This window comes from Mirounga leonina, unplaced genomic scaffold (genome assembly GCF_011800145.1).
Source record: "Mirounga leonina isolate KUSES-001 unplaced genomic scaffold, KU_Mleo_1.0 Mir_166, whole genome shotgun sequence".
Classification (NCBI taxonomy): Eukaryota; Metazoa; Chordata; class Mammalia; order Carnivora; family Phocidae; genus Mirounga; species Mirounga leonina.
In genome coordinates, this window is record NW_023270418.1 from 12,533,253 (window position 1) to 12,550,961 (window position 17,709).

A 17,709-nucleotide genomic window follows, 5' to 3' on the forward strand; every position below is an offset into this window, starting at 1 on the left:
TAAAAACAAAATTTAGTGATCACATACTTTTAAAAGTCATTATTAAATTTAAACAAACCCATCTTTTACATTAAATATAAAGCAGCCATTCTCAAACTCTGTGGTCTCAGGACCCCTTTTATATTCTTAAAAATTATTGAGTATGCCAAAGAACTTTTGTCTATGTGATTACTTCAATATTTACATTAGAAATTAAAACTGACAAAAATGTTAAATATTTACCCACGTACAATAAAAAATTATGTTAACATAATACTTTTATGCAAAATAAATTTAAAAATTCAGTGAGAATATCCTTATTTTATATATTTGCAAATCGGTTTAGGGTCTGTTTTTTTTTTTTTTTTTTTAAGATTTTATTTATTTATTTGACAGGGAAAGACACAGCGAGAGAGGGAACACAAGCAGCGGGAGTGGGAGAGGGAGAAGCAGGCTTCCGGCGGAGCAGGGAGCCCAATGCGGGGCTCGATCCCAGGACCCTGGGATCATGACCTGAGCCGAAGGCAGACGCTTAACGACTGAGCCACCCAGGCGCCCCATGGGTCTGATATTTTAAAAAATGTAGCTGGATTTTCCTATCTGCTTCTGCATTCAATCTGCTGTGATAACACATCATTTAAAAATTCCACTGTACTCTCATGAGAGATTAAGAGTGAAAGGGCAGGGGCGCCTGGGTGGCTCAGATGGTTAAGCATCTGCCTTCGGCTCAGGTCATGATCCCAGGGTCCTGGGATCGAGCCCCGCATCGGGCTCCCTGCTCAGCAGGGGAGAGCCTGCTTCTCCCTCTCCCTCTGCCTCTTCCCCTACTCACGCTGTCTCTCTCTGTATCTCTGTCTCAAATGAATAAATCTTAAAAAAAAAAGTGAAAGGGCAAAAAAAAGTGTCTTAAATTTTGAAACTATGAACTCACAGATCCTGTCTTAGGAACCTCCAGGGTCCCTGGAACAATTCTGAGAAACACTGCTATAGAGCATTCATCCTGAGCCACAAAAGAGAAAGCATGAAATGACATGGAAATTGTATTTTGATGTAAAGCTTTTAAAAATGATTCACAAATTGTATATACAGCATCACTAAAACTATTAAAAAGAAATTTGCATTAAGAGATTTATAAGATTGTACTAAAATGTTTAGTGGTCACCGTGGGTAATGGGTGGTAGTTTTATTTTATTTTTTTTTAAAGATTTTATTAATTTACTTGACAGAGAGAGATAGGGAGAGCAGCAACACAAGCAGGGGGAGTGGGAGAGGGAGAAGCAGGCCTCCCGCCGAGCAGGGAGCCCGATGCGGGGCTCAATCCCAGAACCCTGGGATCATAACCTGAGCTGAAGGCCACCCAGGTGCCCCGGCGGTAGTTTTATTTTTATTATAAAAATATAATCTTAAAAAAGGTAATGCCTAAAATAGCCAGCACCTGAAGCAAAAATACAAGTATTACGTCTCAAATTGTTCAGAATTCCACTATGTGCCACAAAAAGTGATAAGTAAGTCAGATAAATGTTAATTTATAGAAGTTCTGTTTTGTCTTTTTTCCAGGACTTCTTGAAATCTATAATATGGCAATACTCAACAGGCAATAGAGAGGGAAGCACTGCCCCTAACAGCTTTCTTTTTTTCAGTGGCAATTCACATCTCATAGAAAAATAATGTCAAAACTCCAGCTGGGAAAAAAATTTCAGTCATGGGTTTAGAGAAAAAAATATACCTGGAAGAAATACACTCTTCTTTGGAATAAATTATTGTCTACCACTGATAAGTGTACGTTTATTTAGAAAGAAAAACATGTTTTAAAAGACCTATGTAATTTTGTATGAAACATATTTTACTAATATGTAAGAGCTCTATAAGCTAGCTCAAGAAACTAAAACTGGACAAGTTTAATAAAGGAGGACTACTGGCCCAACCACATATTAAAACACAAATTAAAACACAGCAAAATGGTTTGGTAATGGTTCATGCATCACTGGTCCATGATAGTTGAGAAAGAGAATGATATATGGAAAATGAACAAATAAAGGTGTTATTTCAAATCAGAATAGTGGCTTATTCAATGTATGATGTTAGAATAACTGTATAATCATCTATTAGAATAATGGCAGTCAACTTTATCAAAATAAAGCTGAATTCCTATTTAACCCTTTCTACCAAAGTAAATTTCAGATAGATCAAAGATTTAAACACCAACAAAAAAGAACTAGAGGAAAACATACTGAAATGGACCTTTGCATAGAAAAGGCTTTTCAGAAGGCTTTGAAAAGAGCACACTTAATTCCATTTAAATTGTGCATGAACAAGTAGTATAATCAAAGTCAAAAGACAAACCTAAAAATATCTAAATTTATTCATGTACAGTCAATAAAAGACCAGCAACTCACAAAGAAAATGGGCAATGCATTTCAACAGTTCACAGAAAAAGAAATACAAATGTAAACCATAAGACAGAGATCCAAAGTGTTTTATAATTAGCATTGCACTGGCAAGGGTATGTAAAAACAGACATTCTCACATTGTTGGCAGGGGGCAAGTAGTAATGTGATCAAAATTGAACATGAATGTCTGACCCTGAATTCCACTTCTGGCAACTTCTCCTATCGTACACATGCACAAAGATGTATACTGAAGAACAGTCAACTACTTGGCTGTTTGCTGTTGCATAAAACTAAAAATAATTAAAATAATCACATATAAAAGAACTAAATTAATGAAGGAATTTGTAGTCACTAAAAAGAACAGAGCAGTGCAGATCTATAGACAGCAAGATGGAACTATCTCCATAATACTGGGTGTAAAAAAAATTGGGAGGTGAGCTGGGGAGAGACAGAGACAGACTCGCAGAAACACTCACTTTATAATGTATATACTCTTCTACTGTTTGAATTTTCACTATTCACCTGAGAAATATTTGCTCAGTGCTTAGTATGTGCCACACATTGTTGAAGGGACACTTCGGGATACAACATAATAAAGACTTCTCCATTCAGAGTTTACTTACTTCTTGAAAAAACAAACTTAAGAAAATATTTTAAAATAAAACTAGGAACTTAGTTTATAAGATACCAACTATGAAACGTTACTGAGAAAATAAGAAGTGTGATACAGGAAATTTAAATCAGGAACTAAAAAAACAGCTAAGCTATACTTGAATTGCTTTAGTTAATCAATGCTAACAACTAGTGTTTCAAAGCAGTCTAATGGGAGGTCTATTCACTCAAGATCCACCTGCTGAAAATTAACCTACCAAATTAGATAACGTATACCATAATCTGTAAAAGAACAGAGAAAACTCAAAAGATAGTGTCTAATATTCAACCAGCAAAAATCACAGCAAAAAGTATAAATGTCTCCTTGCTAAATAAGCCATTCCCTTTAGTGATTCTCAACCCTGGCAGCACATTAGAATCACCTGGGGGAAAAGGGATTTTAAAAAAGATGCTCAAGGGGCACCTGAGTGGCTCAGTCGTTAAGCACCTGCCTTCATCTCAGGTCATGATCCCAAGGTCCTGGGATCGAGCCCCGCATCGGGCTCCCTGCTTGGCAGGAAGCCTGCTTCTCCCTCTCCCACTCCCCCTGCTGTGTTCCCTCTCTCACTGTGTCTCTCTCTGTCAAATAAATAAAATCTTTAAAAATAAATAAATAAATAAAATTTAAAAAAAATAAAATTAAAAAAATAGATGCTCAAGCCCCACTGTATAGATTAAATCAGAATCTCTGAGAACAAGCCTGAACCATCACCACTTTTATTTTTTTAAACTCCCCAGATGGTGCTAATGTGTAGCCTCAGGTGAAAACCATAGCTCTCCAAGGGTTTCCTAACCCTTTTTGGTGCCCCAGAACTTTCCAATAGTCTACTGAAGCCTATGGGCTCTTTCTCAGAATAATGTTCTTTTTTTTTTTTTTAAGTAGGCTCTACATCCAATGTGGAACTTGAACTCACAATCCCAAGATCAAGAGTCACATGCTCTACTGACTGGGCCAGCCAGGTACCCCTCTCAGAATAATGTTCTTAAATACACAAAATGAACTATGAAGAGACTTCAAAGTAAAGCAATTATATTGAAATATAATTACTGAAATATCTTTAAACAAAGTTTTACGCAGTAATAGATAATGCATTAAATAACAGGATCTAGTAATGAGTCTAGTGATGAGGACAATATTTGGAATATTTATGTCCAGTTACAGTTGTTGCTAACACTACTAGTGTGGTTTCTTGCCTACATTCATAATAGAAGGAAAGGTTCAATTTCAGTTAGAGATTAGTAAAAATAAAGACTTTTATTTTCCCCATCCAACTTCACAGAACCCCTAAAATTCTAACCAGACACCTGGAGGATGGGGTTACAATGGACTTAAGAACCCATGTAAAGGATGCTGGGAGAGCAGATGTTAAAAAAATGCATTAATCACTCCTTGTTAAATAGTAATCCCATTTCATAATAAGAAATATAATTAAATTACATAAATCCAAAGTCCAGTTAGAATCTCAAAGAATCATGGCTCAGCTCTTTTCAGAATCCCTTATACTCCCCAATATTTTCCTCTTGTCAAAGATGTAATTAAATGTTCATAAAATAATCTACATAGATAATCCTCAATCAAGTGCATTAATAAACAAGGAAGCTAACCGAAATGGCCAAGAATATACTCTGGTAGTTATGGCCACATTTAATTCTTACAACAAAAAGTCATTTATCATCATGAACCAGTTGGGTAGCCAACAGCATAACACTTTTGTTCTCTTGCCTGGGCACATTTTTATAGGGCAAAGGAAACTTGAACAGTTTTCTAGTATTCCACACAAGGGGACTGGACCTCCATAAGAAATGGAATTGTATTACTATTTCCTAAATCTGCTGGATCAGAGGAATAGGTCAGTTTAAGAAAATCTAGGACAAGTTTCCAGTGCTCATTTGAAATGGAAAGAGGTTAGAACTCTGCTTAGTAGAGGGAAAGAACAGCTGTCCCATGGTTACACGTCCCCAAAACTTACTACAATTAAGATTCTTTTTTTTTTTTTTTTAGATTTTATTTATTTATTTGACAGAAAGAGACAGAGAGAGAGGGAACACAAGCAGGGGGAGTGGGAGAGGGAGAAGCAGGACTCCCGATGAGCAGGGAGCTCAATGTGGGGCTTGATCCCAGGACCTGGGATCATGACCTGAGCTGAAGACAGGTGCTTAAAGACTGAGGCACCCCTTCAATAAGAAATTCTATAAAAAATCCAGCTTTTGCCTTTGGAATAAACTATAATCCCATTATCACTCTTTAGGGAATGTTAATGGGGAGCAGGATGGAACCCCAAATCAAATGAGCAGAACAAAAGCTGGACTAGTTCCCATGGCATGCATTACCAATGGTATCAGTAGGACTTTGGGAATGTCTTTGACTTGCATGATTTTAAAAACCAGAAAAATAACACAACTGTATGGCGTATAGAGAGATACACACCAACATACACTATTTCAAATGGGTACAAAACCAAGAAAAATTGTCAACTAGATAATGTACTTTTTTTTTTTTTGGTAGGGACAAAATGTTACTCAGGAACTCTCTAGCATCTGTTCTATGAATTGTTTTTCTAGTAGTAGGGTATTGCTAACATGACAACTAATTTATTTTCTCTGTGAATAATAACAAGTGTACAACTGGCTAAAAGCGTGAAGGATGGTAAATGGTAAATCCATTACATGCTGACCTTTTTAAATGTTCTTTTTAATAATGGCTTTTTTTTTTTAGGCATAATCATATACAAGTCACTCATTTAAAGTATACAATTCCCAACAAAGTTTTTAAAAACATCTTATCACACAGGGCGCCTGGGTGGCTCAGTCTTTAAGCATCTGCCTTCAGCTCAGGTCATGATCCCAGGGCCCTGGGATCGAGCCCACATCGGGCTTCCTGCTCAGCGGGAAGCCTGCTTCTCCCTCTCCCACTCCCGCTGCTTGTGTTCCCTCTCTTGCTCTGTATCTCTGTCAAATAAATAAATAAAATCTTAAAAACAAAAAAACCTCTTATCACCTAACAAGAACCATACTAATAGCCATTACCTTTCCCAAACCCCTAGCCCTGGGAAACCACCAACTACTTTCGGTCTCCATAGATGTGCAGGTATTTCATGTAAATGGTATCATACAATATGTGTTGTTTCTAGCTTTTACTTTGCATGTTTCCAAGGTTCATGTTTCATCATGTATCAGTATTTTCCTAATACCAAGTAAAGTTCCATTGTATAGATAATCCCACAAATTCCACATTTTATTTATCTGTTGATGGCAATTTGGATTGTTTCCAGTTTTTGAGTGGAGTTTTGTTTTTTTTCAAACACACACACACACACACACACCCCTACAGGTGAAACTGCTAGGTCATATGGTAATTCTATTTTTAACATTTTGAAGAACTGCCAGACTGATTTCCAAAGTGATTGAACCAGTTTACATTCCAACTAACAGTGTTAAGAAGGTTCCAATTTGGGGCGCCTGGGTGGCTCAGTCGTTAAGCGTCTGCCTTCGGCTCATGTCATGATCCCAGGGTCCTGGGATCGAGCCCCGCATCGGGCTCCCTGCTCGTCGGGAAGCCTGCTTCTCCCTCTCCCACTCCCCCTGCTTGTGTTCCCTCTCTCGCTGTGTCTCTCTCTCTCAAATAAATAAATAAATAAAATCTTTAAAAAAAAAAAAAAAGAAGAAGGTTCCAATTTCTCCACATCCTCACCAACACTTGTCTTTTGATGATTATGACCATCCTACTGGGTATAAAGTGGTAACTCATTGTAGTTTTGATCTACATTTCTCTGATCGCTCATGAACTTCAGCATTTTTTGATGTTCTTATAGGCCATTTGTCTTTGGAGAAATGTCTTTTCAGATTCTTTGCCCATTTTTAATTGGGTTATCTTTTTATTGCTGAATTGCAAGAGTCTTTTGTATTATAGATACAAGTCCCTTATTAGACATCAGATTTACAAAAAGTTTCTCCCATTAGGAGGGTTTTTTCACTTTCCATGTTTAACCTTTTGTTATGTGAAGCCAACCCAGAGACACAGAATTTGACAAGGGCCTCACAGGCACTGTGCACTATGTCAACGGTTCTCAAACTTTTTGTAAAGAATCATTCTATATTCTTAAAAACTGAAGAACCAAAATTTTTTTTAAAATGTGGGCTATATGAATATTATCATACTAGAAATTAAAATTGAGAAAGTTTTTAGTTCATTTTAAAATAATTTTAAAAATATTTTCCAAAACGAAAAAATAATTAGTGAAAACAACAGCAGTTTTATGTTTTTGTGATTCTTTAATGTGCGGCTGAATAGAAGACATTATCTGCTTCAGCTTTCAATCTATTGCAATATATTGTTTTGAATGAAGTATGACTATGTAACTACAGTTATGAAATACATGACTACATATGTAGTTGGGAAAGGGAAAAGCACTTTTAATAGCCTTTTCATATAATTGTAGATAGCTCATGTCGCCTCTGAAAAACTCTAAGTTAAGCTTTACTGAAACTGTAAACCAGTTTCTATATGGCAGCTTAACTAATATTAAGGGATTGGTTAATTGGAGGTGGTAGGGGGAAAATGACAAACACGATTAATGATTGAAAGAATAAAATAATCTATTTTTCCCATTCCCACCAGGGAAGTACAACTTTCACAGAAAAAAAAAGTAGTTCTCCTCCAAATAGCTGTTTTTTTGGTAAATGGGGAGGGTGTGATGCTAGAGGTCATACCGAAATTAAATTAAAATAAAATCAGTGAAAATTTAACCCAAGGGATAAACATCAAAAGTATACAGGAGAAGATGGTAAGTTAAAAGATTTAAACCTAGGGACGCCTGGGTGGCTCAGTCAGTTAAGGGCCTGCCTTCGGCTCAGGTCATGATCCCAGGGTCCTGGGATGGGGTCCCACATCGTGCTCCTGGCTCAGCAGGGAGCCTGCTTCTCCCTCTCCCTGCCACTCTCCCTGCTTGTGCTCTCTCTCTGACAAAATCTTAAAAAAAAAAAAAAAGATTTAAACCTATATAAATAGTTCTTGACCATGGAGAACAGAACTAGAGAATGAGTCTCTAACATGGTTTTGTAATGAGTATTTTCCACTATTAAGGGTAATGACTGACTAAATATACTACAGGGAGGAAAACCATAAAATACTATCAGAAGCCTAACCATCCTCAAATAATCTGCAGTCTTTTCTCCACTTATTTTATCAAGAATGTATTCAAAAACAACTTTTAAGGTTCAGATATCTTCAACTCTTATGTGGTTTGCAAGCTTTCATCTACATAAAAATCACCCGTGGTACTTGTTTCAAATGAAGATTCTCAAGTCTCACAGAATCTGTTATAAGTCTGAAATTAAGGTGTATGTACCTATACTTATATAAAGTATAGTATAAAGTGATTATGATGCAATGGACCATGGACACCATTTGGAGGAACACTACCTAATCTATCTGTTCTGAAAATACATTTTTCCAAACGTTGTTTCTTTAAAAATAAAGTAGCATCAGATCTAAGTCATTCCATTTTTTCCCTAAAACATTAATAAAGCTGCATAAATTATACTATCTGTGTGAAGTCTTTAATCTCCCTTGGTAGTTAACCTTTATTCAAAATTAAAAATAGACTAGAGTAGCACTTTGCAAGACTATCTGCAAGTAGTAACTGAGATGATTCATATGCCTAGAGAATAAAGCAGTTTATGTGCCAGGTGACATTAGGACTGAATGCCAGCTTAGTCCTGTGTTTGTTCCTTTACCAGTGCAACAGAACTCTACCAGATTTTTTTTTGGTAAATGAATCTGAGTATGTATCCTGCATATAATCCCTTCAGCCCTTCCAGAGACTAAAAATCTACTAAACATGGGCGCCTGGGTGGCTCAGTTGGTTGGGCGACTGCCTTCGGCTCAGGTCACGATCCTGGAGTCCCAGGATCGAGTCCCGCATCGGGCTCCCTGCTCAGCAGGGAGTCTGCTTCTCCCTCTGACCCTCCCCCTCTCATGCTCTATCTCATTCTCTCTCTCAAATAAATAAATAAAATCTTTAAAAAAAAATTAAAATTAAAAAAATAAAAAATAAAAATAAAAATCTACTAAACATGTAAACAATTCAAAACTTAAGAAAAAACAGGCTAAAGATTTTTGGTCCAAATAATGATACTTATCATATTTGCTTATTAAATCTGCTTATTCATTCCCCAGGAAACAAACAGCTGCAAACTACAAATAAAAATTTGAATCTTTTAGAATTCAAAAAATGTGGCTTTAGACCAAAAGTAGCCAAGGTATTATTAATTCACTAGATAAACTAAGTAAAACCTAAAAATCATCAGGACATAATTTTGTCCTCCTGGCTTTATTCAGTATTTACTGATTTTAAACTATCCATGAATCTAAAAATTTGCTAACTCAAATCCCTTTTTACATCAATTCTCACACCATTACCAACGGCACAGCAAAACGAAACAAAATAAGACGACTCAAATTCACAGCTAGGTCTTGTCTAAAGAGAAAAGATTTAGAGATAATGGCAGAAAAGCTTAAAACTAGGAACTGTTTTCGGCAATTATCCACTTAATAGGTACAAACATCTCAACAAAGATTTTGCAATTCTGGAAAGTCTACCTGGGATGTAAGCTGGATTCCTGAACTCCTATATTCTTAATGCTGAAGGAATGCAATTTAATGCATTATCTCTTAACACAGCACCTTTCTATTGTATTTCTAAGAAAAACCAATACTTACATATAAATACAGATCAATCTCTCTTAGGAACAATTATTGCCAACTAGAGTATTCTACCTGGTCAAAATATTAACAACAAAGATGAACTCAATTCTGGCTGCCCCAAACTGTTATACCAAGTATCACAACAGGAGGAGGAAAAGTGGGAAAGGCTATTACAGAAAGATTGTTAAAAACAGATAAAACTAACTGGGCCCAAAGAACACGTCATCTAATATACACACTTGGCCCTTTCCCCTCCAGACTCCTACCCCCCCCCCAATCCACTTTGGCTTTATTTTTAAGATTTTATTTATTCATTTGAGAGAGAGAGACAGAGAGAGCCCAAGCAGGAGGAGAGGCAGAGGGAGAGGGAGAAGCAGACTCCCCACCTGACATGGGGCTGGATCCCAGGACCTGGAGATCATGACCTGAGCTGAAGGCAGACAATCATCTGAGCCACCCAGGTGCCCCTCCACTTTGGCTTTAAAATTGTTTTGACAACACCATTATCTTTTAACTGATAGTATTAATGGTTACCCAACAAAACCGTAAGCCAGGTTTCAGGTTTCAACACTGTATGTTTCATCTTTCATCTTAATAAGCATATAGCAGGGAACAGTTTTCATTATTTTCTATATTGTCCCAAACTTATTTTTCACCAAAAGACAACAATGATTTATGGCCCCAAGTTCCCCTCTTTAAGAACTACTGATAATTATGCTGCTTCAAGTCATGTAAATTTTCCAAAGTGAGGATCATTTTGTTTATATTATAAGCCTTCCTAATCCTAGGTAGGTTATAGATTGTTTTAAAAATGAAGTCTTACTGGGGCACGTGGGTGGCTCAGTTGGTTAAGCGGCTGCCTTCAGCTCGGATCATGATCCCAGGGTCCTGGGATCGAGCCCCACATCAGGCTCCCTGCTTAGCAGGGAGCCTGCTTCTCCCTCTCCCTGCCTCCATGCCTACTTACGCGCTCTCTCTGTCAAATAAATAAATCTTTAAAAAAAAAAAAAAAAAAAAGAAGTAGCCTTATTTCTAAAAGATGAGTGCAGAAACAGAATTTTAGGGATTTAAAGGTGCAACCCCCCCACTCTTATGCCCAATTTATTTTTTCATATTTATGCACTTGTCCTCCCAAAATTAAATTCTATAGGAATTTGTAATGTATCACATACAGCCTAAATGCAAAATTCATCCATTCATTTACTGAACACCTTTAAGTATCAAAACAGATTCCCAGATTCCTAGATGCAAGGATGAATAAATAAGGCAATCCCTTCAACTCAGGTCCAAACCCCGGGGAAGAACTCTAGACGACAGCTAAATGCTGTAGGGGTACTGCACAAGGTAAAATGGAGCTAAAAAAGAATGAGATCAAAAGTTGAACCAAGCACTAATGTATGTATGTATATATACACACACAGAAGACAACATATATCTGTAATTCCACACACTAACCAGATGTGTTTTCATTAGGGAAGTGGGGAGAAACTACAAGCACATAGTTTTGTCACCACTGAACTGGCAAAAACAGTAATCAAAAATACCGATGAAAAATGCCAAGGTAATTAAAATAGGTCTCTATGCAAAATGGAACTTCCTCACAACAGTTAAAAAAAAAAGACTACCATAAACCTTAGCAAGCGATCCTGCTTGTTTACAATCACTTCCCCCTTTCAAAGGGCACAAATCTATAGATTCAGTACCAAGAAAGTAATGACCACCCATATTTTTGAATAACAAATTTAAGATACTATCAGGTTTATTCAACCAACTTCTTTCTGAGCTTCAATGCTATAAGGCTATAAAAGAAATCTACACCTATCTTGCCATATTCTTTGTCCATCACATCCCTCGGCATCTTTCCAAAGCAAACATACCATTCAGAATGGCTTTGATTTTTTTTTACTATTCTTCAGTTTTATTTAGCCTCTTTTTCTTGTCTAACATTTCAGCTCATTTTAGGTGCTCTTTCCTTTAAATATTCACCAACTAGTTAAAAGGTCATCGAGGAACACATCATAAACCGAAAGAATACTAACTGCAAAGGGAAAAATAATCCTTCCCAGTGAAGAAACCCAGCAGTCATCACCCTACCCAAAGCAAACTAGTTGATTCATATTTTTAAGGTGACTCTTGCAGGTATAATTTTTCATTTCAGTTAAAGCTGAATAATACAGTATCTGGGATTTGCTGGAAAGTAATGAGGATGGGGAGAGCAAGTGAAAGTATGGGAAAAACAAGATTAGCCATCAGTTAAAGCTCTATGATAGGAACATCATACATTATACTTTTTTTATTCTTTTTTTTGCATGTTTGAAATCATTACAAAGTTAAAGAAAAGATTATATGAAGATGACGTTGATAATCAGATGTCAAGAATTGTCTTTTAGGTTGATGGAAGAAAGATACAGGAGCCACCATAAAGGTTGGGACAAGTTGAGCATCCAAAAGAAAAATAACTATCGCTTATTTTTTTAACACTAAATACAGAGAAACCCATGAATACACAGTAACATCCTTGAAAAAGGAGAAAGAAAAATGGGGCGCCTGGATGGCTCAGCCGGTTAAGCATCTGACTCTTGGTTTCAGCTCAGTGTCCTGAGACTGAGCCCCGCACGGGGCTCCACGCTCAGGGCAGAGTCAGCTTGAGATTCTTTCTCCGCTCCTTCCCCCACCCCCACTTGCATGCTTGCAGGTGCTCTCTCTCTCCAAAATAAAATCTTAAAAAAAAAAAAAAGGAGAAAGAAAAAAAAATTCTTTATAGAGAAATATGAGCCAGTCAGAAAGAACAGAATTTTTAAAACACCACCATTTGCCACCTCCAATAATAACTGATTTATTCAAGAATTATCAACTGACAAACATAATAAAAAATTATCAATTGACAAATAACTAGTTAAAAGGTTGAGGAACACAAAATCAACCCGCAAATTACTAACTGCAAAGGAGAAAACTAATCCTTCACAATGAAGAAACCCAGCAGTCATCACCCTACCCAAATAATCAAACAACCATCACTAATAGTGGAATAACCTAACAACCTGGCATGAAGTGCCTTTTGATGTAACATTATACCGTTCTACTCAAAAATATTTAAGCCAAATATTATCAAAGCTCTCAGTTTAGACCTAACCAACCACAAAATTTTCAGGAAATAACAAAAGATGAAGGGACAAGTTAAATGATACCACACATACACAAACATCAAATCAACCCAGAAAATGAGTTTTACTAGAAAATTGTCTTGGATTCTTCAAACAGTATCCCTAGGAGAAGGGGCGGGGGGGGGGGGGGGGGGGGATTATTCAAGAGACGTAACTAAATGATGTAAACCCAGATTAGATTCTGATAAAGTAAAATAAGAGAAAAAGAAAGAAAGAAAGAAATCCTATGAATCATACTCTTGGGACAACTGGGGAAATGTGAACAGGAACTGGGCTTCAGAAATGATAGTATTACTATTAATTTTCTTAGGCGAGAAAATGGATTCGTTATATAACTGCATCAATGTCCTTATATAAAAGAATGATGAAATATAAGGGGCTGAAATATGTGTCCACTTACTTTCAAATAAATAAGTATGCAGAGATAAAACAAGCAAGGAAAAACGGTTAACAATTGTTGATTCTAGGTGAAGAACTGTATTGCAGGTGTTCATGCTCTTTCAACTTTTTTCTATGTACTAAACTTTGCACGGTAAAACTTTTAGGTTAATTTTTCTCGTAAATTTTCACCACCATCTCTTCCATTTAAAACATCACAGTTCTGAAGTATTCAAGGTCATGACATTTTGGTGTCTATAATTTTAGATAAATTTAATAATTAACAAGTTCTGGAAACTTTCAATGAAACCTTAGGACATTACTACTCCTCAGCTTTCAAGTGACAAAATATGAGCCCATCTCAGAAAAATGGTAGTTATACATAAACAGATTTGATATGATTTTGAGACTTGAGACTTTGCATTCTTGGGCATTGTGACAGCATGTAAAACGTAAACAGAAGATTTCAGTACTGAAATCAGTCAACGAGCAAACACAAAATTCAGTTTAGCAAGCTTTCCCGACATAATGACATTTACAATCACCCAGACTATTCAAGAGGAACCGCAACTTTGCCTCATCTCTGTCAACCTCCAAGAACAGCCTCTACCTTCTAAGCTGGGGACTTAAAAAACAAAAACCTAAGTGTAGTTCGTTACCATGGCAACGGGAAATTTCAGGAAATTGAGACTCTGCAAGCTAGCTAGCCTCCATTTTAAAAACTATTTACCTAAAAGTACCAGGACTTAAATCGAAAAACAAACTGAATGACATCTTTCATAAGGTATGTTTCCTCTTTCAAACTAAAAGGTAGTATTTACCAAAATTCTGAATAAAGAGCAAAAGAAGCAAATCATTTTACTAAATATCTGATTTTTAAAATATCTATAGGTCACTTACATCCAGCACTAAAGCATATGCTTTTATTTACAGTGGCCAAAACAGACTTCTCATTTCCGATTTATCAAATTCTGCAATATTTGTGTCGCTTGAAAAACGAAAATGGAATGCGGACAGAAGAGAAAAAGGAAGCAGGAGAAAGCCACACAATTCCCAAATCTCGGCATAACCATGCTCTTCTCCTACACTACTTCCTTCTTCATTCGCACTGGCAAGAGACTATTTCTCCAGATGAATTTCATCTCCGATTATTTCTCAAACTGGTAACCTATTTCTGGGTTTACTGGACAGGGGGCAGAGGAAACACTGTCAAGTTTTTCTAAAACAGCGACTACACGTTGAAGTCATCAATTCCTACGCACCCTAATATCAAAACAATATGGTATCAAAGCAAGGCATCCCACAGGAGTAGTCTCATGAACCTAAACAGGACGAAGCAGCTTCCTGACTATTGTCTAAATCAAATATTTGTTCATATTAACGCCTAAGACAGAGAAGCCAAAAAATAATTTCAACTCTCAGCTCTTGCTCCCCGTTCCACCATTCTTCTATACCCGGTCCTCCGGATCCATTAGACCCCGATTCCTTCCTCAGGCGAACATGGCTGGAGTAGTCGGACGAACACAGACGTGGAGAGAAGAGGTCGCCACGAGGCCCCACCACTCTCTTTCCTCACCTGCTCCGGGGCGCCGTCTCCTGACATGGCCTCAGCTGATTAGAAAGGGAGAACTGGCCCGCGATGCGAAGCTAGAAAAGAAAAATTAAACTAAAAACCACCCAAACCAGTAAAGTTACCCCCTGCCCAGCGGAGCCAGACCGCCAAGACGAATCGCCACCGCCCACTCAGATATGAATTAAAATGGCTGCGCCCCTGCCGGACGAGGAGAGAGGTGTGGCTTCTGCATTAACTTCCGGGGCAGTGGGCGGAGCTAAGATCCCAACTCGCCAGTTACTCGGCCGCGCAGATGCAGAGAGAACCCAGAGGTGGGCCCAATGCGTGTGCTGACGTCACGACCCTGGGGTAAGGGAGCTGTTGATGAGCTGGCTAGGACCGGCTGGGAGGCGGGAAACAGTTTAGCCCGGAGGCTCGCGCGCCTTTTGGAATTTTATTATCAAGCTGTGGAACCTGGTTCTCCACCGTTGAAGCCTGACTGCCAATCAGTTTAGTTCAGGCAAACTGGCCATCTTAGGGAGCAATGCTAAGTTTAAATGCCTTCTATACTTTGGAGATAAGGAATATATCGAGGTTTTATATGCTTCTTAGAGATGAGAGGAACAGATCGAGCCCATATTAATTTATACCGCCACTGTCTCCTACTGTTTGTCTAAGGTTTTAACGTCTGTAAGGCCCGGGTTTAAGCTCAGCATCTCACCGTGATTCCTCGTATGCAAAGTAGAGAGATAATAGCACTCAGGCTCTGGAGCCAGACTCCATTTGTTTGAATCCTGGCTTCATCCCTCACTTGATGGGTAACATGCTTCAGTTTCCTTGCCTATAGATAGGCATAACAGTAGTACTCGCAATTTAAATAAGGTGTAACTGTAAAAGTGCTCAGAGCAGGTCTGTCATAGCCCAAGATTAAGTGAGAACAGGTCTCTTCTCAAACTAATTTCCAGTTAAAGATCATCTTACCGTGTGTCCTTTTATCCTCGCTGATGGCGGCTTACATGCCAAAGTAAACTTCAACTTTTCCCGTACACACCTTATTCTTTTCAGTCTCCGTGCCTCTGCTTCTATTTCCACCACCCTTTCCACAGCCTGAATTCTTACCCTTCCAAGTAATCAGACACATGAACAAAAGACATATGTTAACACAAAGATGTAAATGTTTATTGCACCATCCAACAATAGAGGACATTAAATATATTACAAAACATCTCTACAATGGAATGTTATGGGGCCAGTAAACTGATGCTAATGTACAATGACTGACAGATATCCATGATACTGTTACCTGAAAAAGAATGCAAAAATAGTGCACATTATATAGGAGATACACACACACACACACATTTAAAATATTAAAAGATTAAAAGTAGTTATCTCCAGATTTGGTGTCACATAGTTTGCTTTTTATCTGTTTTCTTTGTCTATGATTAATGTAAGAATAACTCTTTAAGAATAGTATTCGCACACAAAAGAATAGCATTCATGTTCTATTCTTCAAAGTTGGACTCAAATGCTGGTTTTTCCTAATATATATTTTTTAAGATTTTATTCATCCATTTGATAGAGAGCAAGAGCACAAGCCGGAGGAGTGGTAGGCAGAGGGAGAGGGAGAAGCAGGCTGGTTTTCTCCAGGAATGTCCCATATTCTGGATATATCCAAAAGTGTGCTCTAAAGAAGTGATAAGATTCAGGTTAAACATTTTGGCAAAAAGGGGTGCCTGGGTGGCTCAGTCGGTTAAGTGGTTGCCTTTGGCTTGGGTCATGATCTCAGGATCCTGGGATGGAGCCCCAGGGAGTCTGCTTCTCACTCTCCTCTCTCCGTGCTCTCTCTCTAATAAATAAAGAAAATCTTAAAAAAAATTTTTTTTTGGCAAGAATATGTCACAGGTATAGCTATGTACTTCATTTTGTATTATGTCAGGAGATACATCAAATTACTAATTTGATGCTGCGTTTGATCACTTGTTTGGGTGGTGACTATCCATTCTCTCCTTTAGGTATATTTTACCCTTTGTAGTTAATGAGCAGGTAATTGCAGAGTAAGGCATTGGCACAGTGCTAATTTCCTGTTCCCCAACAAATTTTCACCACAGTTTGGTCACCCATCAATAAATCTTTCCTGAATTAATAGTGAAATACTTGGTGATTAAATAAAATTTTTTTAATTCTATTATTCCTTCTGCATTAATAGAAAGTTCTTCTGTGAAAAAGAACTCTTCCTCATTAATACATAAAAGCAGGGTAACTGCTTAATTTTTAAAAGCAGGGTAACTGCTTAATTTTTTCCCTTTAATGATAAATTTTCAAAGCAAAGGTTTTGATTTAACATCTCCTTCAATTAGTAGAAAATGAGTTTTTTTCTGGCTTTTTTTCTTTGAGTATCATTGTGGTTTCATGAGTTTTTTAAGACTTAAGTTGTTTCAATCAATTGTAATCATTATTCTTTTGGATCCAGTATAAGCCCCTTTATACTGGGTGACTGGGTCCCATGTCTTTTTGACATGATGCCATTAGTTTTGGAAAACTTCCTGACTTACTTGCACAAAATGTCTTAGACTCACTTATGTATCTTCCCTCTTATAGAATTGTACACTCCCTGTCACAGACCTAGACTCACTCATTTTTCCAAGGTACCTTGGTTCCTTCAGTTTGGAAATAGTAATAGAAACAAAATGTGGGCAATAGATGTTCTTTGCTACTGGGTGTCATTGTTTCTAGGCCTTTCTAGTGTTCAGAGATAGGAAATGTATTTTTTAAATTATGAGTTCATATATTGATTTCCAATTCAAATTTAACAGATTGTCTTTTTTCTGTATTGATTCTACATTTGTATCTCATTTCTCTTACTCTTGCTCCTTTCAAAATATATTA

General features: G+C 37.3%; 1 protein-coding gene across 2 annotated transcripts in view; it reads right to left on the reverse strand.

Moving 5' to 3' along the window:
* Positions 1 to 15,058, reverse strand: part of CSTF3 (cleavage stimulation factor subunit 3) — a 69,466-nt gene extending 54,408 nt beyond the window's left edge. The window contains exon 1 of one of the 2 annotated variants that reach the window (XM_035012534.1): positions 14,845 to 15,058. In XM_035012534.1, the coding sequence (XP_034868425.1) occupies positions 14,845 to 14,871 (27 nt within the window). In that variant the 5' untranslated portion in view covers positions 14,872 to 15,058. The remainder of the gene's footprint in view (positions 1 to 14,844) is intronic. The other variant, XM_035012533.1, reaches the window with a different exon arrangement.
* Between the last annotated feature and the right edge of the window lie 2,651 nt (positions 15,059 to 17,709).